Source organism: Bombus pyrosoma, linkage group LG7 (genome assembly GCF_014825855.1).
Source record: "Bombus pyrosoma isolate SC7728 linkage group LG7, ASM1482585v1, whole genome shotgun sequence".
Lineage (NCBI taxonomy): Eukaryota > Metazoa > Arthropoda > Insecta > Hymenoptera > Apidae > Bombus > Bombus pyrosoma.
This window is the reverse complement of record NC_057776.1, coordinates 5,849,471-5,867,103: the sequence shown is the minus strand read 5'-3', so window position 1 is coordinate 5,867,103 and position 17,633 is coordinate 5,849,471. Positions and strand designations below refer to the sequence as shown.

General features: G+C 35.1%; 1 protein-coding gene across 4 annotated transcripts in view; it reads right to left on the bottom strand.

Annotated features, from left to right (window-relative positions):
• Positions 1-17,633, bottom strand: part of LOC122569667 (V-type proton ATPase 116 kDa subunit a1) — a 52,772-nt gene that overhangs the window by 2,232 nt on the left and 32,907 nt on the right. For 3 of the 4 annotated variants that reach the window (XM_043731058.1, XM_043731059.1, XM_043731057.1), the window contains exons 2-13: positions 15,170-15,310; positions 13,478-13,657; positions 12,545-12,673; positions 12,350-12,468; positions 9,437-9,563; positions 7,220-7,396; positions 5,911-6,123; positions 5,116-5,329; positions 3,599-4,019; positions 1,456-1,583; positions 1,123-1,352; positions 48-436 (exon numbers count right to left, since the gene is read on the bottom strand). In XM_043731058.1, coding sequence (XP_043586993.1) covers positions 48-436; positions 1,123-1,352; positions 1,456-1,583; positions 3,599-4,019; positions 5,116-5,329; positions 5,911-6,123; positions 7,220-7,396; positions 9,437-9,563; positions 12,350-12,468; positions 12,545-12,673; positions 13,478-13,657; positions 15,170-15,286 — 2,444 coding nt within the window. In that variant the 5' untranslated portion in view covers positions 15,287-15,310. The remainder of the gene's footprint in view (positions 1-47; positions 437-1,122; positions 1,353-1,455; positions 1,584-3,598; positions 4,020-5,115; positions 5,330-5,910; positions 6,124-7,219; positions 7,397-9,436; positions 9,564-12,349; positions 12,469-12,544; positions 12,674-13,477; positions 13,658-15,169; positions 15,311-17,633) is intronic. The other variant, XM_043731060.1, reaches the window with a different exon arrangement.

Sequence of the window (17,633 nt, the reverse complement as noted above, 5' to 3'; positions counted from 1 at the left end):
CTTAGGAACATTAATCAACGGTTATCGATTCATTGTTTCCTACGTACCAATGAAGCCGAAGGGTATGAAGGAAAGCCGATAATCCTTCCATCATCACAAGGATGGCGACGGTGAAAGAGGCCCATGCAGCGAATACCACAAACAATACAACGCTTTGTACGTAGTTATCCTCGGTAGCACCCAAACCTTTGCGTAACACCATATTCCACAACACTTCGGAAAGTTGTCCATGGGCCAACGACAAAGCCCATAAACGTAGATAAGAGGCAGTGTGAGATATCGTTGAGAGAACATATTCTATAGTATGAATAACCTGGTGTATCATCACTTCACCGAATGATTCCGATTCGTGAGCATCGGTGGCTTGACTAACAGCCGCATTATTTTGTAAACCTTCGGTTTGCAATTCGATGTCTTGAGATGGAGTTCCATTGCTCTGAAATTGAAAAGCGATCGCAGGTGAAAAGTTTATACAAAACGAGTGAAAATTGTGAAGTCTTAAAGATACCATTTATTTATCTTTATCATTACTTTTTTACCGAATTATTCATAAGAAAAGTACACGTATGTATATATATATGTATGAGTACAAGCATACGGATGTATGCACAAGGTTGAAAAATATTGGCAGCTTTTATACAAAGCGATTTCGATATAGCACTTCATAAATATCCATTTAATCCAGCAGCTAATGTAAAAACGGTTAACCGAGTCACTTATTACGCTGTAATTCGATTCGATTCGCGTTCTTTCTCCTTAACCAGTCAACAGCGTTTGACGAGTATACACGTCGAACGAAAGCTTTATCTCGCAGTGTTTGACGAGTATACTCGTCGGACAAAAGCTTTATCTCGCAGCGTTTGACGAGTATACTCGTCGAACGAAAGCTTTATCTCGCAGCGTTTGACGAGTATACTCGTCGTCGCTTGTCGACTCAGCTCCGTGAGAGATTTCTAAAACTAAATTCCGCAGTTAACTGGTTAATTCGTCGATCCAGTTTCTGAGGAAACGATGGAAGGTAAAAAAGCCGATTCGTTCTGCCGATTGACCGTAGGTAATTCCAACGTGTCGATACATGATCATTGTAACGGAGATAATCGTACGAGAACTATATTTGCTTACCAAAATTCTCCCTTCTCGTCTCTTCTTCTGGAATAAGAAGTAAAGAGGCTTGCCAAGAAGCATCACAGGCACACATAACAAAGCGAGTATCACGCAAACGTTCTGAAGAATAGACTGACCCGGAAACATGAACTCTGAACAACCAAGTGGCACGGTAGAGTGACCCTGCAGTATCATATTAATAAACGTAATCAAAACCGATGGTGCGCATGAAGGACTGTATCTATGATCTGTAAAAGAAAAGAAGATACATAGCAGAATCTGATTAATTTCACGATTGAATGGAAAATCAGATAGCAACGATAACAAGTATGATACGGTATAATACGTTACCTGTTGCAGCCGGATTATATAAAATCCATTTAACGAACATCAAAACTACCAGATAGAAAAATAATAAAACAAGGAAAAGTAACTGTGGCAAGAATTCTAGGAAAAAGCTCGAGTATCTCTTGAAATGCCTGTTGGGGAAACGTAGAAACACATGTAATTAATAAGGTAATTCATGAACGTGAAAATTACTTACTAATTACCATAGCGTATAATGTACAAAAATACTGTAAAATTTCGTTTCTATGTAAAATTTATTACACAGGCTGATTCGTTCATCTTGCATTGCTTAACATACGTAGATAGGACTATTGTTAATCGAAGATGGTCGATTTCAATGACCTTGAAATACAAAACGATCGTCAAGCTCGATATCCGGGATAATCTTTTCCTACGTATACATACCGCATAGCTATAGTTTCTTCTAGCTAGATATCTAATTTCTGACAAAACGCCTGTTCGTGTCACGTTTGTGTCGGATTTGGATTTGGTTGGCCGCAGCCCGGGAGAAGGACAGGTCAATGGCAGATGGCTGTCACGATGCTACGCGGCGTCGCGACACCGGACAGACCGCGATGGGGGTGTGCCGTGATACTTGCTACTATAGTCCCAAGTTCTACATCTCACAGCGGGTTGGCGACGATACGACACAAGGTACATGCGTATTATTACGAGTTTCTTTTCGGAGATCCGCCGACACGACGCGACGCGTTCAGGATATAACAAACCGGTAAGAATCCGCCGCTACTTGACATACTTGTCCTACGTTTTTTATACTTTACGATACTTTTGAACCAGTTATCGAAGAACCAGTCCAGTGCGTTCAACGCGTATACACGGGTCAATCCAAGACTTCATCTCGATGCGATTGACGTATATACTCGTCATGTATAAAATCAAGCTGGAAATAAACAATTACCATTTACTATAAAGACTCAAAATTTTAGTAAAAAGTAATATAAACGATATTTAGTGGTAATGTTTCCTTTATACATCCAGCAAACCTGTTATGTATTTTATAAAAAAAAAGTTTGATTATTTGATTATACTCTTTGGCGCGTATATCGACCAATTCGAATCATCCATGATTTTCAATGAAATTTCAAAATGTTTCCTAATATGTTTGTGATCACCGTATGTTAAGCGATTTTAATCCAAGATAATCGAAACACCCTATGTCTATATATATACCTATAAATACAGATTAAGGAACAATATCTAGCATGTATGGACCACCTCTATTTTCAGCTATGTGTAATATCTACATGGTTTCGTTTCTGTCTTCTCCAAACTTTACCAGAATATTTGACGAATATACTCGTACGTGTAAGTAACAAAAAAAAAAAAAGAAAAAGATAGAAAATGTTATTTAAACGTGGCTCTTTTATAGATTCATTAAAGTAAGGAAAAGCGAAAGGCTGACACTTTTTGTGGAAGTGAAAAACAGAAACCTGTACCTATCTATCGTAGTACATGAATGTGCGTGATTATTAGGAAAGCAATTGGACAAACTAATTAAAATTTCACAACCTATTTTCCTTTGAAATAACACTGGTCCAATTGCTATCCGATTTCGAGATTTCCAGTTCTCCGAGTTACTTTTACGACTTTTGCTTTTACGAAGTGCATAGCATTTTGATACTTATACATATGTGTACACGTATATACACGTGCATGTATATATGCAGCGCGTTTCACATAAAATTCCCTGTTAAAGTTATTCATTTTCCATCGGTTCTTTTGAACTATTCCGAGACTTTTCATAAGCTAAAAAGCAAAATGATCGTTTCGTATCCTCATCAGTGTGCCCTACATTACTGCAAATATACGTACGTAGATATTGATTTGAAATAATTTCCGACTATCGTAAATAGAAGCTTCCTTTTTTAAGAGCTACGATAAAATCTTCGAAAGAAATGATTTCCAACTCGATGTAGCGATCGATCGAATTATTTCTTTTGTTCTTCTTTAACTATCTCTGTGTTCGTTAGATATTTCCGTACTTATAGGTAAATACGCTAAATAAAAGATATAAAGAAGACTCGCTTGAACGAAAAAAAAAAGAAAAAAGGAAAGAAAAATAAATAAAAAGCGATGATACGTTGAAATCGAAATCGTAACCGGAACCATCGCTGTATCAACTTACATAATATTAGGGATACTCATGAACACGCCGAAGATCATGTGCACGACACCGAAGATTATCGACAGCTTCATTTTGTACGAATTCAAAAATATTATCTTGTTCTCGGCTAATACCCAAACAGGATCCATACCCAATGGATAAGGCACTTGCGCGTAATTACTGGTAGCTGGATTCAACTCAATCACATCATCTTCCTCGATTGCATCTTCGTACGATATGTGCCAACTAGACCCGAATATGTTAAATGACTTTGAGAACACGTCATTGTAGATGATGCCAGTGTAAATGGAAAACAAACCCATAAGAAGGATAATATAACGTCCGGCGAAAAATATATTCCAAATTTCGGACGCTGACTTTTGCGCCATAAACTTCTTCTCCGATGCGATCATATATACAGCGAACAGGCTCAAAATTAAACCTAAAAAAAAAGAAGAAAAAGGAAAAGGTCGTCGCTTTTCATATTCCTATCTACATACGTACATTTGTACGTTATAAGAAATACACGGTGCGTTTCGTGACTATATAAAACCAGTTTAAAATTTCCTACTTTTTACAATGTTCATCTTTATTTCAATTTCGAATCTGATTAGAAACGTGCAACGTAGAAGGTGCGCGCGATCGAACTTACGTTCGACGTTCAAGCGAAAGCTCCACGTTCAAGCTACGCTCACCGCGCAAACTGGATTTACATAGAAATAAAATCAATAGAATGGTCAGATTTGAAGTCGTTCGAGTCGAAGCAATCGTTTCGATCAATCCTGCCACGTACGTAAAAATAAGCCGAAGATAGAGAAAAACGTTCGATCGATGTACGTGTAACGCTTCGTTTGCAAGGAAATAACATTTGGACGATAATATCGAGCGAGCAGATACGTCGAGTCACGATCTTCTTTTTCTTCGCGATTTGCCATGATATTCCCGAAAAACGACGCGTTAAACGAGAAAGCTCTATATCTTCTACGCTTTTCATTTAATACGATACAAACCATACGCCGTAGGTTTATTTAGTAATTCTTAAAATCTGCTTTATCAGTGCAAAAGTTGTTGAAAACGCTGGCACTTGAAATGGTCTGAGAATTCAATTTTCGTGCACGCTTCCCAAAACGTATTTTCCAGTCTTCCAGTTCTTCGAACGCCAAAATGATTCTCGCTTTTAATAGTTTTCTTTTAGAAATAAACCTCTGATTTAGTACGTACGTTTCTACATAAACGGATGAAGCAAACAATGGTTCGCATCGAGATCCCACCACGACAGAGTCAAATGCGTGTGTACTCGGTGGAAATTCAAAGTCGATTTTCTCGAAAACGAAGCCCCTTAAATGAAAACAATTTATTGCATATTTTCGGCTTATTTTCTCATGCACGATCATCATGTAAGACAACCTGTATCTTCGACTTATTTCTTTACGTACAATCACGCCATCTACCAACTGTCAACTGTATCATTGTTTTATTAAGACACCGTGTATCACTCTTGACCGTAGTCAGTGTCGAGACGTAAAACGTTTATTTACCGTGTCCACAATCGCCGAACATGATGCTAAATAGGAAAGGGAAAGTGATAATCGTATAAAGAGCTGGATTAGCTTCGCGATACGATGCCACGCCGTAAGCGTCGATCAAATTTTGAAAACCTTTGGTGAACTTGTTGGTCCTGTTAAACGTCGGAGGATCTTCGTTCGTGTAGATAACATTGAGGAACGATGGTATTGTACTACCACAGAGACGCTGAAGAAAATCAAATTTCAACGCGATTTTTATTATATTATTGTAATATATAATATATATATATATCATAACCTGATATGTAATATTATAATATAATTTGATTATAGTATAAACGGGAAAGTATATTTTCAGTTGAACGAGCCAGCAAAATATCACGAGACGTGAAAGAAGAATATTTGAATATTATAGAATTTCTTCGAATATTGAAAAACATGAAAATTCGAAGAAAATTGCAGCGATGTTGAAGGAAGGACACAAGATATATCGCGTCTCGAAGGTATCCGGACATAATTTACGAGATACAATTTACGAGAAAATTTACCATCGTTATTAAATACTCTAAATAACCATATGTCATTGTCATTTCCTTATTATTCGACACAACGATGTATAGAACGATGTGTACGGTAACAAGAGAAAATTGATTTTTAAAAGCTATGCTAACACGTGCTAACGAAATTAATGAGAAATATAGTATAGAACCGTAGCTTGTTACTAGAAGTGTTACTCCTATTCAAATTGTTTCGTTCTTGAAACGTATCATAAAACTTATATACGTAATATAATTTGAAGAAACCAACCGATCCTTCCGTGAGGCAGTCTCGGACAATGGTGAGATCCGCAACAGGTACCCAACATTCTCCTATAAGGCACTTTTTCGTTACGTCCACATTGAACAGATTCATCGTATGATAAATGGCCTTCATTTTTCGAACCATAATCATCCAATTGGGCAACTCCTTGGCAACGTTATGTAACACGCGTTGACGGTGATCTTGCGTTTGATTTAAAACCTGAATGAAACAAAAAAGAAACGAAGGTATCAACGATAAAAGATTCGACGATTCATTCCATATAATATAACCAGCGAATTCCGGGTTTTCATATACTCGTCGTACATTTTTGATTATATAAAATTATTGATTATATAAAACACCTGGACAAGCAGTATCTCTTAGGAAAAATATGTTTGTACATTTATGAGATATACGTAACATTAACGAAAAATATGTTTTCGAAAAATATCTTACAAAAAGCCTGGAGAAAAGTGTAAATGACATCCTTACTTTTTACATTTTTACGTGAAAGTATTTCAAAACATAGAATTATACATTTTTCGGCTGTTAATCTCCTACGATATAGGTCCATTTTAGCAGTTATTAATTAGACCAATATTTTTCGTACGTATTGTAATACTCGTAACAGAAGCTGGAAATACCTGAATACTTCGACGAATCGAAACATTTTCATCTTGGAACGAAAAAACGTGTAAAAGCAAAAGGGAATCAATTTACTACGGTAGTTACTTCGCTAGCGAATTACGTAACCCGCGTTAACCAGTTAGCTGTTTCTGACGAATATACTCGTCATGAAGAAATGGCAATACTTTGTGTCATAAAAAGCTCCGCTGGTAATACAGTTAAAAAATAAAACAATCGTTTCGTTACAACTTAATTCCATATTACATCAGCCTCAAGTACTATATGTTTGACGAGTATACTCGTCATGAAGAAATGACAATACTTCGTGTTATGAAGAGCCCTGTCGGTAATAAAATTAAAAAATAAAACAATCGTTTCGTTACAACTTAATTCCATATTATAACAACCATGTGTACTCTATGTTTGACGAGTATACTCGTCATGAAGAAATGACAATACTTTGTCATTACCTGTCGGTAATAAAATTAAGAAATAAAACCGGTGATTTCGTTACAACTTAATTTCATATTATTACAGCCACACGTACTCCATGTTTGACGAGTATACTCGTCATCACTTACCTTTTGCGACATACTTTAGATACATAGTTTCCAAAGTTTTCTAAGAGGTCGCAACAGTTAAATGGTTAACGAAATGGTACGTATACGTACATAAGTACAAGACTCACCAAATTCAAGTCTTCCAGTCGCGTTCGAACGCCTTTCACCATATCCTCGCGATCCGCGTGACTGTGCGGACACGGGTACAAAGACGCATGGAAACCACTGCAAACTTTCCTGATGCGGCTCTTCAACTGCTCTCCTTGGAAAAACGCGACGAACACCGTTTTAAAAATTTGATTACCCTAAAACAATCCGCAAAACTTACGTACATATATCAAACAAGATTGTATTAGCGATATCGACAATGTTAGTGAATATATCTAAATGTATCTACCGCAATAGCGATTAGAATAGACTAACGTTACGATATCGCACAGCAAATAAATATTTTCTTTGATCGTCAATTATCTGAAAAATATTTGCAGAATGAAATTGCTAGTTGCAATAAATTATTAACCGCTTGACGTCGAATAAACCACCGACGCCCAAACGGTTAAATTAATTCTCCTTACTAATGAAATTTCAATTTTAACGATGTTTTTTACCACCGCATACGCGTGGATATTTCGATGAAATTAAATTATATTCATAAGTGAAAATTTCTCCCTTCTCACGATTTAATCGCAATAACATCTATATGCAAAAATCACGAGCGATATTCATATAATATTAGGTTGTCCCAAATGTCCCAAAAGGAAATCATAAATGCACAAAATTTGTTTGTTTTATATTATTTTACTGAATTATGTACGATCCGTTTCAGTCTATTACTACATCGATTATTTCCTTATAAAATGAAAGGAACTTTTGGCACAGCCTGATGTACGCATCTACAAGGGCAAATTAATTACTTAAAAGTTCGTCTCCTTGTATTATTTATACATTTAGATAACAATCGGTGCTATAACATTGACCATTCATGCTTAAAATCTTATAAAAAAAGATATATAAATGATACAAAGTATACAAGTAACTTAGATAAGTTTGTGCAAAATTAAACAGAGCGTGCAGGAGTTGTGATTTTTTCAATTCGAATGAAATTGATCGAGCTTGAAAGTCTATCGCGTAAATAGATCAGCAAAAAAACTAAATTATTGTTTCCGAATCGTTAGGTATTTGTATTTTACGATCATCCATCGTGATAAGAGTTACTACTTCTGTCACAATTATCTGACTTTTCTTTTCATTTTTACCGAAACGACCAAAAACAGAGATCAAGTTCGTATTGAGAACAAAGTAAGACGTCCTGTAAAAAGTAATTTTTCTTAATTAATAACAGAGATAAAGACGGTGAGCAGATATTAAAATTAAATGGTAGCGCAGCATATAGAATGATGTTATATGGGAAAAGAATAAAAATAAAAGGAAAGCAATGATAACGGCAGAAGAATAGCCAGATTGTTAATAAAATAATTAATTTGAAGTTAAATCACAGGGACGTTAAATGTAAATTTGTATCTCACTTTCTTCAAGCACGCCATAAAAGCGATATCAATTACGATACCTAAGATACTGAGAGAACGATTGAACGATCGATCGATTCAAACGACAAACCAACTAATTAATATTACGTGTATTTTCTGCATTGTTGTGACTATCGATATTTACAAATAAAAAGAATTACAAACGATAGAAAAATATTAAGTTCATCGATACGAGGAATATCTTTAAAGAAGGAATCTAACAACTTAAGATTTTATGGTTGATTATTATAGGAAAATGTGAAATTCCTTGAAAATGAATCAACTTTGAAGCGACTGAAACTAAAGAAAATCTTCTACTTGTTTCATGGATGGACCAGTTGACATGTATTTAGCTTAATAAATTCAACAACGTACCTACCTTTCTCTTTCTTTTTTTTTTTTAATTGAATAAAACAAACATCTTCTCTTCGGTTACACGCATATTACGTACAAAGAAGAGAAAGAGCTTCTACGTAATGATTTATGAAAGAATAATACCTAATGACAATACTAGCATCAACGTAAAAAGTAGAAAAATTGGAATATCTTACCAAATCCTTCGGATCCTTGCGTACGTGATTTTAGCGATAAATGCACGTAAGTGAGAACGATGAATATAGACACAATAAAAATACATTAGGAGAATAGAGTTAATATCGCGATAAACGAATCAATTCTACTCGTAAAGTCTATGCAAGTAATAGATCATTTTTATATCTCTGTAAATTAGATCAAGAGAAGTTAGACGATGGTTTCATGATAAAAGAAGGAAAGAAGAAGCAGAAGAGAAGAAGAAGAAGAGATAAGAAGCGAACTAACAGTAGCTGGATCTTCCAATGGCTTATCGAGTTCAGCTTGACGTAAAAATACATTTCCACGGGATATTCGCCATAACATTCTCTCGAAAGCTGGTATTCGTTCTCGGCTTATTACTCCAGCAACGAACCTATAAAAGAAAAATTTCATCGAATAAAATATAAGGCTAACACGGTAATTTCGAGAAGTTATAATTGAATTAATCGATTACTACTGGCACACGCAACAGTGTAATTTATAATACAATGAAACATAGTGTAACGAATGTGACGAATGTAACAAATATAACAAATAAAGTGCGGTATCTATAGAAAATAAAATATACGAAAGGGGACGTCGTTTTAAAAACAACGTTTTGAGCATTGTAATTAATTTTGATTTGAGTGGAATTGAGCAATCTGTCGTGTTTCGTAAAAAGTAAAGAAAATTGCGAAAGGTATAAAATTAGACAATTTGAATGAAAGCATAAGATTCTCTTAAAACTAATCCTATAACGCAACACTTAGAACATAGGACAGCGAATATGAATCGTACCTACTGTTAGAAGCATTAGCAAAAGGCATTATCGCGAAAGTGACGTAAGTTTGGAAAGAAGAATTACGTTAGTAGTGTAACAACGATCATATATATAATGTTATTGATTATTAATTTTTATCTCTACATTTATACCTTTTTTGTTCTATGGAAATAAGATATATACGTTACGTTTACATTTCAATGTATACTTTTAATGTCTTTACGATCTAATTTCTTTTTAGAGATTACACGACAGGCTTACGAGATTATTCACGCACATGTAAACATCTCTTACGAACGAACGTACATATTATGAGTTATACGAACAATTCTCTTAAATGTCATTAGTATCAAATATCATTATTATGAAACTCGATCGCCATACTGTAAAAATTTTAAACAAATCCGAAAATGTAGATATATAGAAATTACGTTTCAATTATTTGAGGATAAACTTCGACATTCAATGGAACCATATTTAACACTTGTCTATATATATTACATATATGCTTAAGATTATATGGTTATGCATGTGATATACTGACTTTTTACTAGACACATGTTTGCAAGAAATATCTTGTTGTAATTTCTCCGCACATTTTCAGATTCAGTTTCAAATTTTACCAATACGACGATGATGATGATAGCTGTCACGACAGTCGTTGTGACAGACGTTACAATGGAAATGAAATGCAAAATATTTTGTCATAACACATACGATATGGATATAATGGTTTTGTGAACGCTTTCGCGATATATATAAATGCATCGCGCAATAAGTTGGTATTTCTTAAGAAGAGCATGAAAAATCGTCGAGTTCTACAATATCTACATATTATTTTCTTCTATCAGGCATTATCCTTTGCGGATGGATCGAGCAACTTACCTTCTCTTTCCAAATTTCTTCCCCTTTTATCGAAAAATCCGGCATTATCAGATTGCACGAAACGAACGAAAAAAGATTTTCACAGGACATCGAAAAGATTAGTATTCAAATATTTAACAGGACGTTAAATGTTTGTCAAATAATTCGAAATATCATAAACCTGAAGGAAACTGTAATAATTTTTATCGTGGCTTGTCACGGAAGAAATCTGTAATCTGATGCATAAACCGATAAACTGGTTACTACTCGTAACGTTTCTTTCGTCCTCTTTTTTATCGTTAAACGATACGATTATGAACGCTATTTTGTCCAGACGAATTATCGTCACAAGTATCGTTTCGACAACGAAATCTCTCATTATCACGGCGTTTATTAGGCTGCACGATTTTTAATTTGCAGAAAAAAGTACTTTCTCAAAGTTGTCTAGAACTAAACCATTTAAAACAACGTCGTTTGTACTTATAATACAACTTATAATCGAAGAGCAAGAGACGTAATTTACAGGAAAGCGATTTGAAAATTTTAGAATTTTCCATTGGTATGGGTGTTTGCCAAGCAAATGCGAATAAGATTTTCCTTTCGATTTCACTTTCATACATTAAACGTAAATTTTTCTCATTGGCCTGAATATATCGAAAATATCAAATTTCACAAGATTAGTTAGGCTCAGCAGGTTACACTTACAAGCGTAAGCGTTGGGTTTGAAAACTATTTAAACACCTTAAAAGTGGGTCTAACTACTAATCTTGCGACGTTTCATATTTTTGAAATATTCTCTAATTTTAATGTGAAAGTGAAATCGAGAGAAAAATTTTGTTCGAATTTATTCCCCCATTCTCAAATATAATACACAGGAGCACTGTGTGCCCCGCTGCCTAGGCTGACCTCCTTTCGCTCGTGCAAGGTAGGTTGCTCGCGTGCAGGAGTATTTTGTCCGATCATTAATTGTCAATAACTATGTATAAATAAAGCCGATAACGCAATTTCTTTATTCTTGATTCTCATCTTATTTTCACTGCAAGAATCATCATTTAAATTTTCTGCGCCTGTAGCCGAACGCCCTATATATATGTGTGTGTTATAAAGTATGAACCTGTGTAATTGGTACTAAAATTGTTAGTTTAGGTAGGAATTAGTAAGTTTCAAAATTCGAAAATCAATGAATCACGACTCGCGTCACGTTGTTCGTACATAATCTTCGATTACCGTTCTGTATAAAGGAAGACGTCATAAAAAAAAGGACGTTGAAGAGAGGTTGTTTTTTTAAATATCTCCGAAATATAGCAGAAGTACGTGGACTGTAGATATTCACGCAAATTTGTACTACATATTGTCCAAAGGCGACTAAAGAAATAGAAGCTAAGTAGAGATTTACTTTACTTTCGAAATGTTACATTACGTTCTGTGCAGTTTTGCGTGTTTTCCCATAAACTTTATTTATGGAAAATAATGGCAATAAATATCGCAATTTTCCATAAATGCATAAGAATTTGTTATTAAATTGGAAAACATACTCGAGACGTCCCCGACTTGACGCGCTTGGATTCTGTGGTTCCTCGTTAATTAGCGTCCTGGTGATCGAGTCATTGGCCTCTTCCTGTTGATATAGAAGAAGATACGAATCTTGATTCTTCTACAGAATGGTAACATCGATTACACGAAGGAGGACGACGCTATGAGCAAAAGCTGCTGTGAACTACTTTAGCTACCTCCGTGAAAAATACTTGAGTCTTCTCGAGCACGTGTCGCAATTCCGTCAACTCGAGGTAGTTACTCTTCAGGTTTACCGCATTTTGGCTCAGCTCTAAAATGTCGTTCTCCGTTTCCTCGAGATGGGCCTGCAACCAAATAAAATACCTTTATTCTTTACCCTTTCGTTCAATCGTTACGATGGATGAAATGAAGCGTCGAGGACGAACAAACGATTGGAGAAATAATTATTCGTTTATCGTTGCGCATTTCCTCTATCGAATACAAAAAATACACGCACGTGTACTTTCAACTTTTTACAGGACATAGATATTAACGTTACAGCTACCGATCTGTAGTTCAATCTAATCTACATTTTTCTACGACATCAAATTAATCAGTTCGACGAGTATACTTGTCATGAAGAAAAGGTAATATTTTGTATTATGACGAGCCCAGTCGGTAATAAAATTAAAAAGTAAAACAGTCGTTTCGTTTATTTATGATACATTCTTATAGTATACAGATTATTTAGTAAAAATAATTGAAATGAATATGAACATATTTGTGTCAAAAACAAAAGATTTAAACAGTTCAACGAAAGTAACTTTACAAAACCGTATTTCCACTAGCTGTTGGCTAATTCTTTCGGCCCCTTGCCCTTTGTATGCGCGTGTTCGCGACAAACGAATACATTCTATTTCGTACATATATTTTTTCTATCTACTTATCTATTCTATTCTTGTATATATTTTAGATTGGTTAGAAATTTTTGCCGATATTATCATACTGATAATATTTCGTTACGATCCTAATGGAATTGTTTTCCAATATATAAAATCGATACGAAAGATTAAAAGATCGAATACGATAAGAAGCTAAAAGAGAGAGAGAGGATAATTGTGAGGAAATTAATTAAGTCATTATCGTTAGGAAGGAAATAAAAATCTTACCTCGAGATCTATGATCATACGAGGATTCGGTGCCCGTGGTAGTTGGGTAAGGTTATCAGCAATCGGTACTCCGTCCTTCCTCACTTCAGCTTCGATGTACCGAAGTTTCCGTTCCATCTCGTCGCATCGACGCACTTCGTTGACGAATTTTCGTTGAAAATAATTCACATCGCCGTTGAGCTGCGAACGAATCAAGAGCAAAGAGAGTAAGCAAGAAGATCGTTAATTTTGAACGCGCTGCCTAATCGCGCCGTTCGCTCGACCCCTATGCTCATTGCACGTACGAAGGTTCGTTTCACTTTAAGTTCGAACTGCAAGTTTTTTCGAGCGAGTGGCTGTTTCCAATCAATGGGAAAGGAACGCAATTCAAAAACATCAAAGACATCGATGAAAGGTCGTTTACCGACTCGGAACGCATAAAACAATACCGATTGCCAGCCACCATTGCGTGCATACAGTTAAGCTAAGTTTCGAAGAAATCATTAACCAGTTAACTCTGGAATTTAGTTTTAGAAATCTCTCGTGCAGTTGAGTCACGGAGTGCGTAAATAAATACAGATGACGACGAGTATACTTGTCAAACGAAGCGAAATAAAGCTTTCGTTCAACGTGTATACTCGTCAAACGCAGTTAACTGGTTAAACGAGATGTAACGTTGCCGACGCCTCCCGACTTTCTGTATCCTCTTCCACTATAATTAATTATCTGTACTCGCGAAAAAGTTATCAATATAGGAGGCATAGGAGGTGGAAGCGATACAGCGAGGTCGATACAGTAAGATCGAACAGTAGTTAAAGTCCACGAGTTTCCGGCCATGTAAGTACGAAACATTTTCAACTTTCGTTCGCATGGTAATGAAACACCACTGTGCCAAGATTATATTAGCAAAAGTTGAAAATTGAAAAACTAATGCGAAGATGCGAGTTACAAGATTTCCAGGTTATGCCAAGTAACGCGGCAAATCGACTCTTGTGTATGGAAATTCACCGTCTAGTCGATCAGTCGACTACGTTTTGCAGGACATCCTGTATACTGCAAACACATGCGGTTGCTCGTATTACACGTCGACGACAAGAAACTTAAGTCGTTTAGTCGAATTTTAAAAATTTTTAGAGAAGTTTAGAAAAATTCCGTTTTGAATGCTGTTCGAATATTAAAGCAATTGTGTAGGTGTACTTGTACTAACCTATGTATTACCTATAAATATAACCTATACATATATCTATATTTATATTTATAAATATAAATATAACCTATATATATATTGTATCTACCTATCTCGCAATTTTTATATACACGTGTATAATTTTCAGATTTCTTTCGATCTTTACCAAACGTAATCCATCAGAGTTCAAGTATATTTCATTCATATGAAACGTGTTATCACGCGTAATATCGCATATTCGTAAAAGATTTCTGCGAGAGTCGAAATACTTTGGCGAGTCACTGCAAGTACTTAGAGGCTCGTTCAAGGTTAGGTAGAATGTTAGCTCGGAACAAATTCTTCTTCCGTGGTATATTTAAAAATAAATACGTATTTATCTGCGTGTAAAAACGAGCTTGTATCTCTCGTATCTCAGTATCTCGAATTTCGCTTTACTTTATAACCTCGTCTCGGTATGTAGCCGTGTAACGCTTCTACCTACGATATCAAAGAATTTAAAGAAAGATTACGCCGATAATTAAACTTACATCACGAAACTGCACCGTGCCCGTTTCCCCGAGTTCGGAAACGGAAAGATAGGCCGCCTCTGGTTGAATAAACAACTGGCAGAGGGCCATCTGCTCGCTCCTGAATAATGCACCCATCCCAACAGCCAGTTATGTTTTGTCCTGCAATAATAAAAAAAAGATTTCTATTTTTCTAAAAGTATAAAAGGTAGGAAGAACGATTATCTTACGTTAGGTTATACCAATGGCTATATATACAGAGTGTTTCACGTAAACAGGACGAGCTACAGCTCTGTGACGGTAGATGATAGGAAAAAGATTTCGTTCGGCAAAATTACATAGTTTTAAGTAATACACGATCCCAAATGGTGTTTTTGTAGTTATTCTCGAAGCGACGCTATTTTCAAGTTTTTTAGCTGATCTTCGCTCTTTGAAATAAATTTGTCAATTTTTGTCGATACGTAACGTCAATCGATGTTGACTTCTTTTTGATTTTCTATTTCTAATTTCTCTACAAAAGCACCAGACTGCTACTTTAGCCAGAAATACTTAATTTGAAAAATATTTGGATTTCATAAAATACAACGTACGAAAGCCAAGGAAAAGATAAAGCTAATAGACCTGAAAGTGCCGTGTTGCAATTTCCGATATACAGTGTCGTATAAGAAATGCAACGCGACCTTGACTCTTTATCGGAAACAATCTTTTGGACACTTTGTACGTTCGGTCGGCAGTTTCTGGCCGACTGGAAACCGATTAACTTTTATTCAAAGCATTTTTTTAAATATAAATTATTGAAAGTTTGGAAAAAATCGTGGCGATAGTTATATCGTACACTCTGTATACACACGTATAATATATATACAACTATAACGATACTAAGAATCGCATAATAAGAATTCGTTCAGTTTTAAGGTTTACTAATTTTCATAACCACCGTTGTCATATAATAGCGTGATTTTCTAAATTTCTTTGACTCAATAACAGCGACAGCGTGATTACATCTTTATTTATCGATATTTCTTCAGCTTTAAGTTGTGTAACGAAATTAAGCTTAAAGATTGCTATCGCTTTTTTCTTTTCTCGATTTCCATTGTATGTATTCACGTATCTCGAAAGTTGTTAACTTATTATCGATCAAATTTTCTCCTTCGTATTTAATTGCGAACAGATGTTTATGTTCGTACGTGCTGAGATACAAGCGCAGGCGGTGGTAGAAATATCTTTACAATAACTTCATATGCATGCGATAGTGTATACCGTAAGACAGCTTTAATTATTTATACTATTTACACTATCATATAAATATCGATATACATAAATGATAAACATTTACGCGAGTAAAATATCGAAAAAGATATGATAAATATTATTGTATTAGATTAGAAATATAAAGACTATACGAGATAAATGTATCCCTTTTCGATCGAATTTAAAAACCGTCGTATATTATATTTCGATAACGTGTTTCTTTGATAACGATCACGGATAGGATCACGGAAAGAGATTGTCGAAGAATAAATCGCGATATACACACATATAATCTATACTTACACATGTATAAGAAATAAGAACGTAGAGACAAGAAAAGCAAGGCAACGTGTTAAGTTCAAGGTGATTGTAATCTTTTTCACATGATTCGAAGTTACAACAACGTTTCCACGTAATGTAATTAATCTTGCTAAATTACTACTAAACACAGGTGTATTCCGCGACTCAACCTTAGATAATTCTACATGATAACTCGTTACGACTATAACTGTTTCTATTCTACTAAATCTTACCAAACTGATACTTTCATTTTCCATTATTTCACTTTATTTTATTTTCCGCGTAATTCTCCTAGTGCCATCGTAATTCTTAATGCAATAAAATATTTGTTTTTCCTATGTTCGTTTAACTAATTATCAATTTAATCGAACGATATACCTTTTAGGTTATATTTAACCAATTAGCTGTTTCGACCTCTTTGAAAACTTTGAAAAACGTGTACCCAAAATGTGTCGCAAAAAGTAAGCAACGACGAGTATACTCGTCAAGCAACAAGTATGTGTAGCTATTATAATATAGAATTAAGTTGTAACAGAATGACCGTTTGTTTAATTTTTATACCAACAGGGCTCGTCATAACAGACCGTATTACATTCATGAAATAGAGCGAGTGTTTAACATTCTTTGTAACTTTAAATTTGAGCTCGTATACATACGTATAGATAATATTAACGACACATATCATTAATACGTATCAATGAAGTGAATATATATATATTCGATATATGTGACGAGAAAATTGAACTTTTAAGCTTCATTCATAGCGTTTCGTTTTAAACTTCGGTCGACATGGTAAGTCAAATATGATCGCATTGGAGACGAAGATAGGAAGTCGTTTATCGCAAGTCAAACGTTACGACGAAACATCGTAAGTTGATGTCAAGTACATTCGTAACTGATATTTGCCGATTTACTTAACCGATATTTGGTTAAT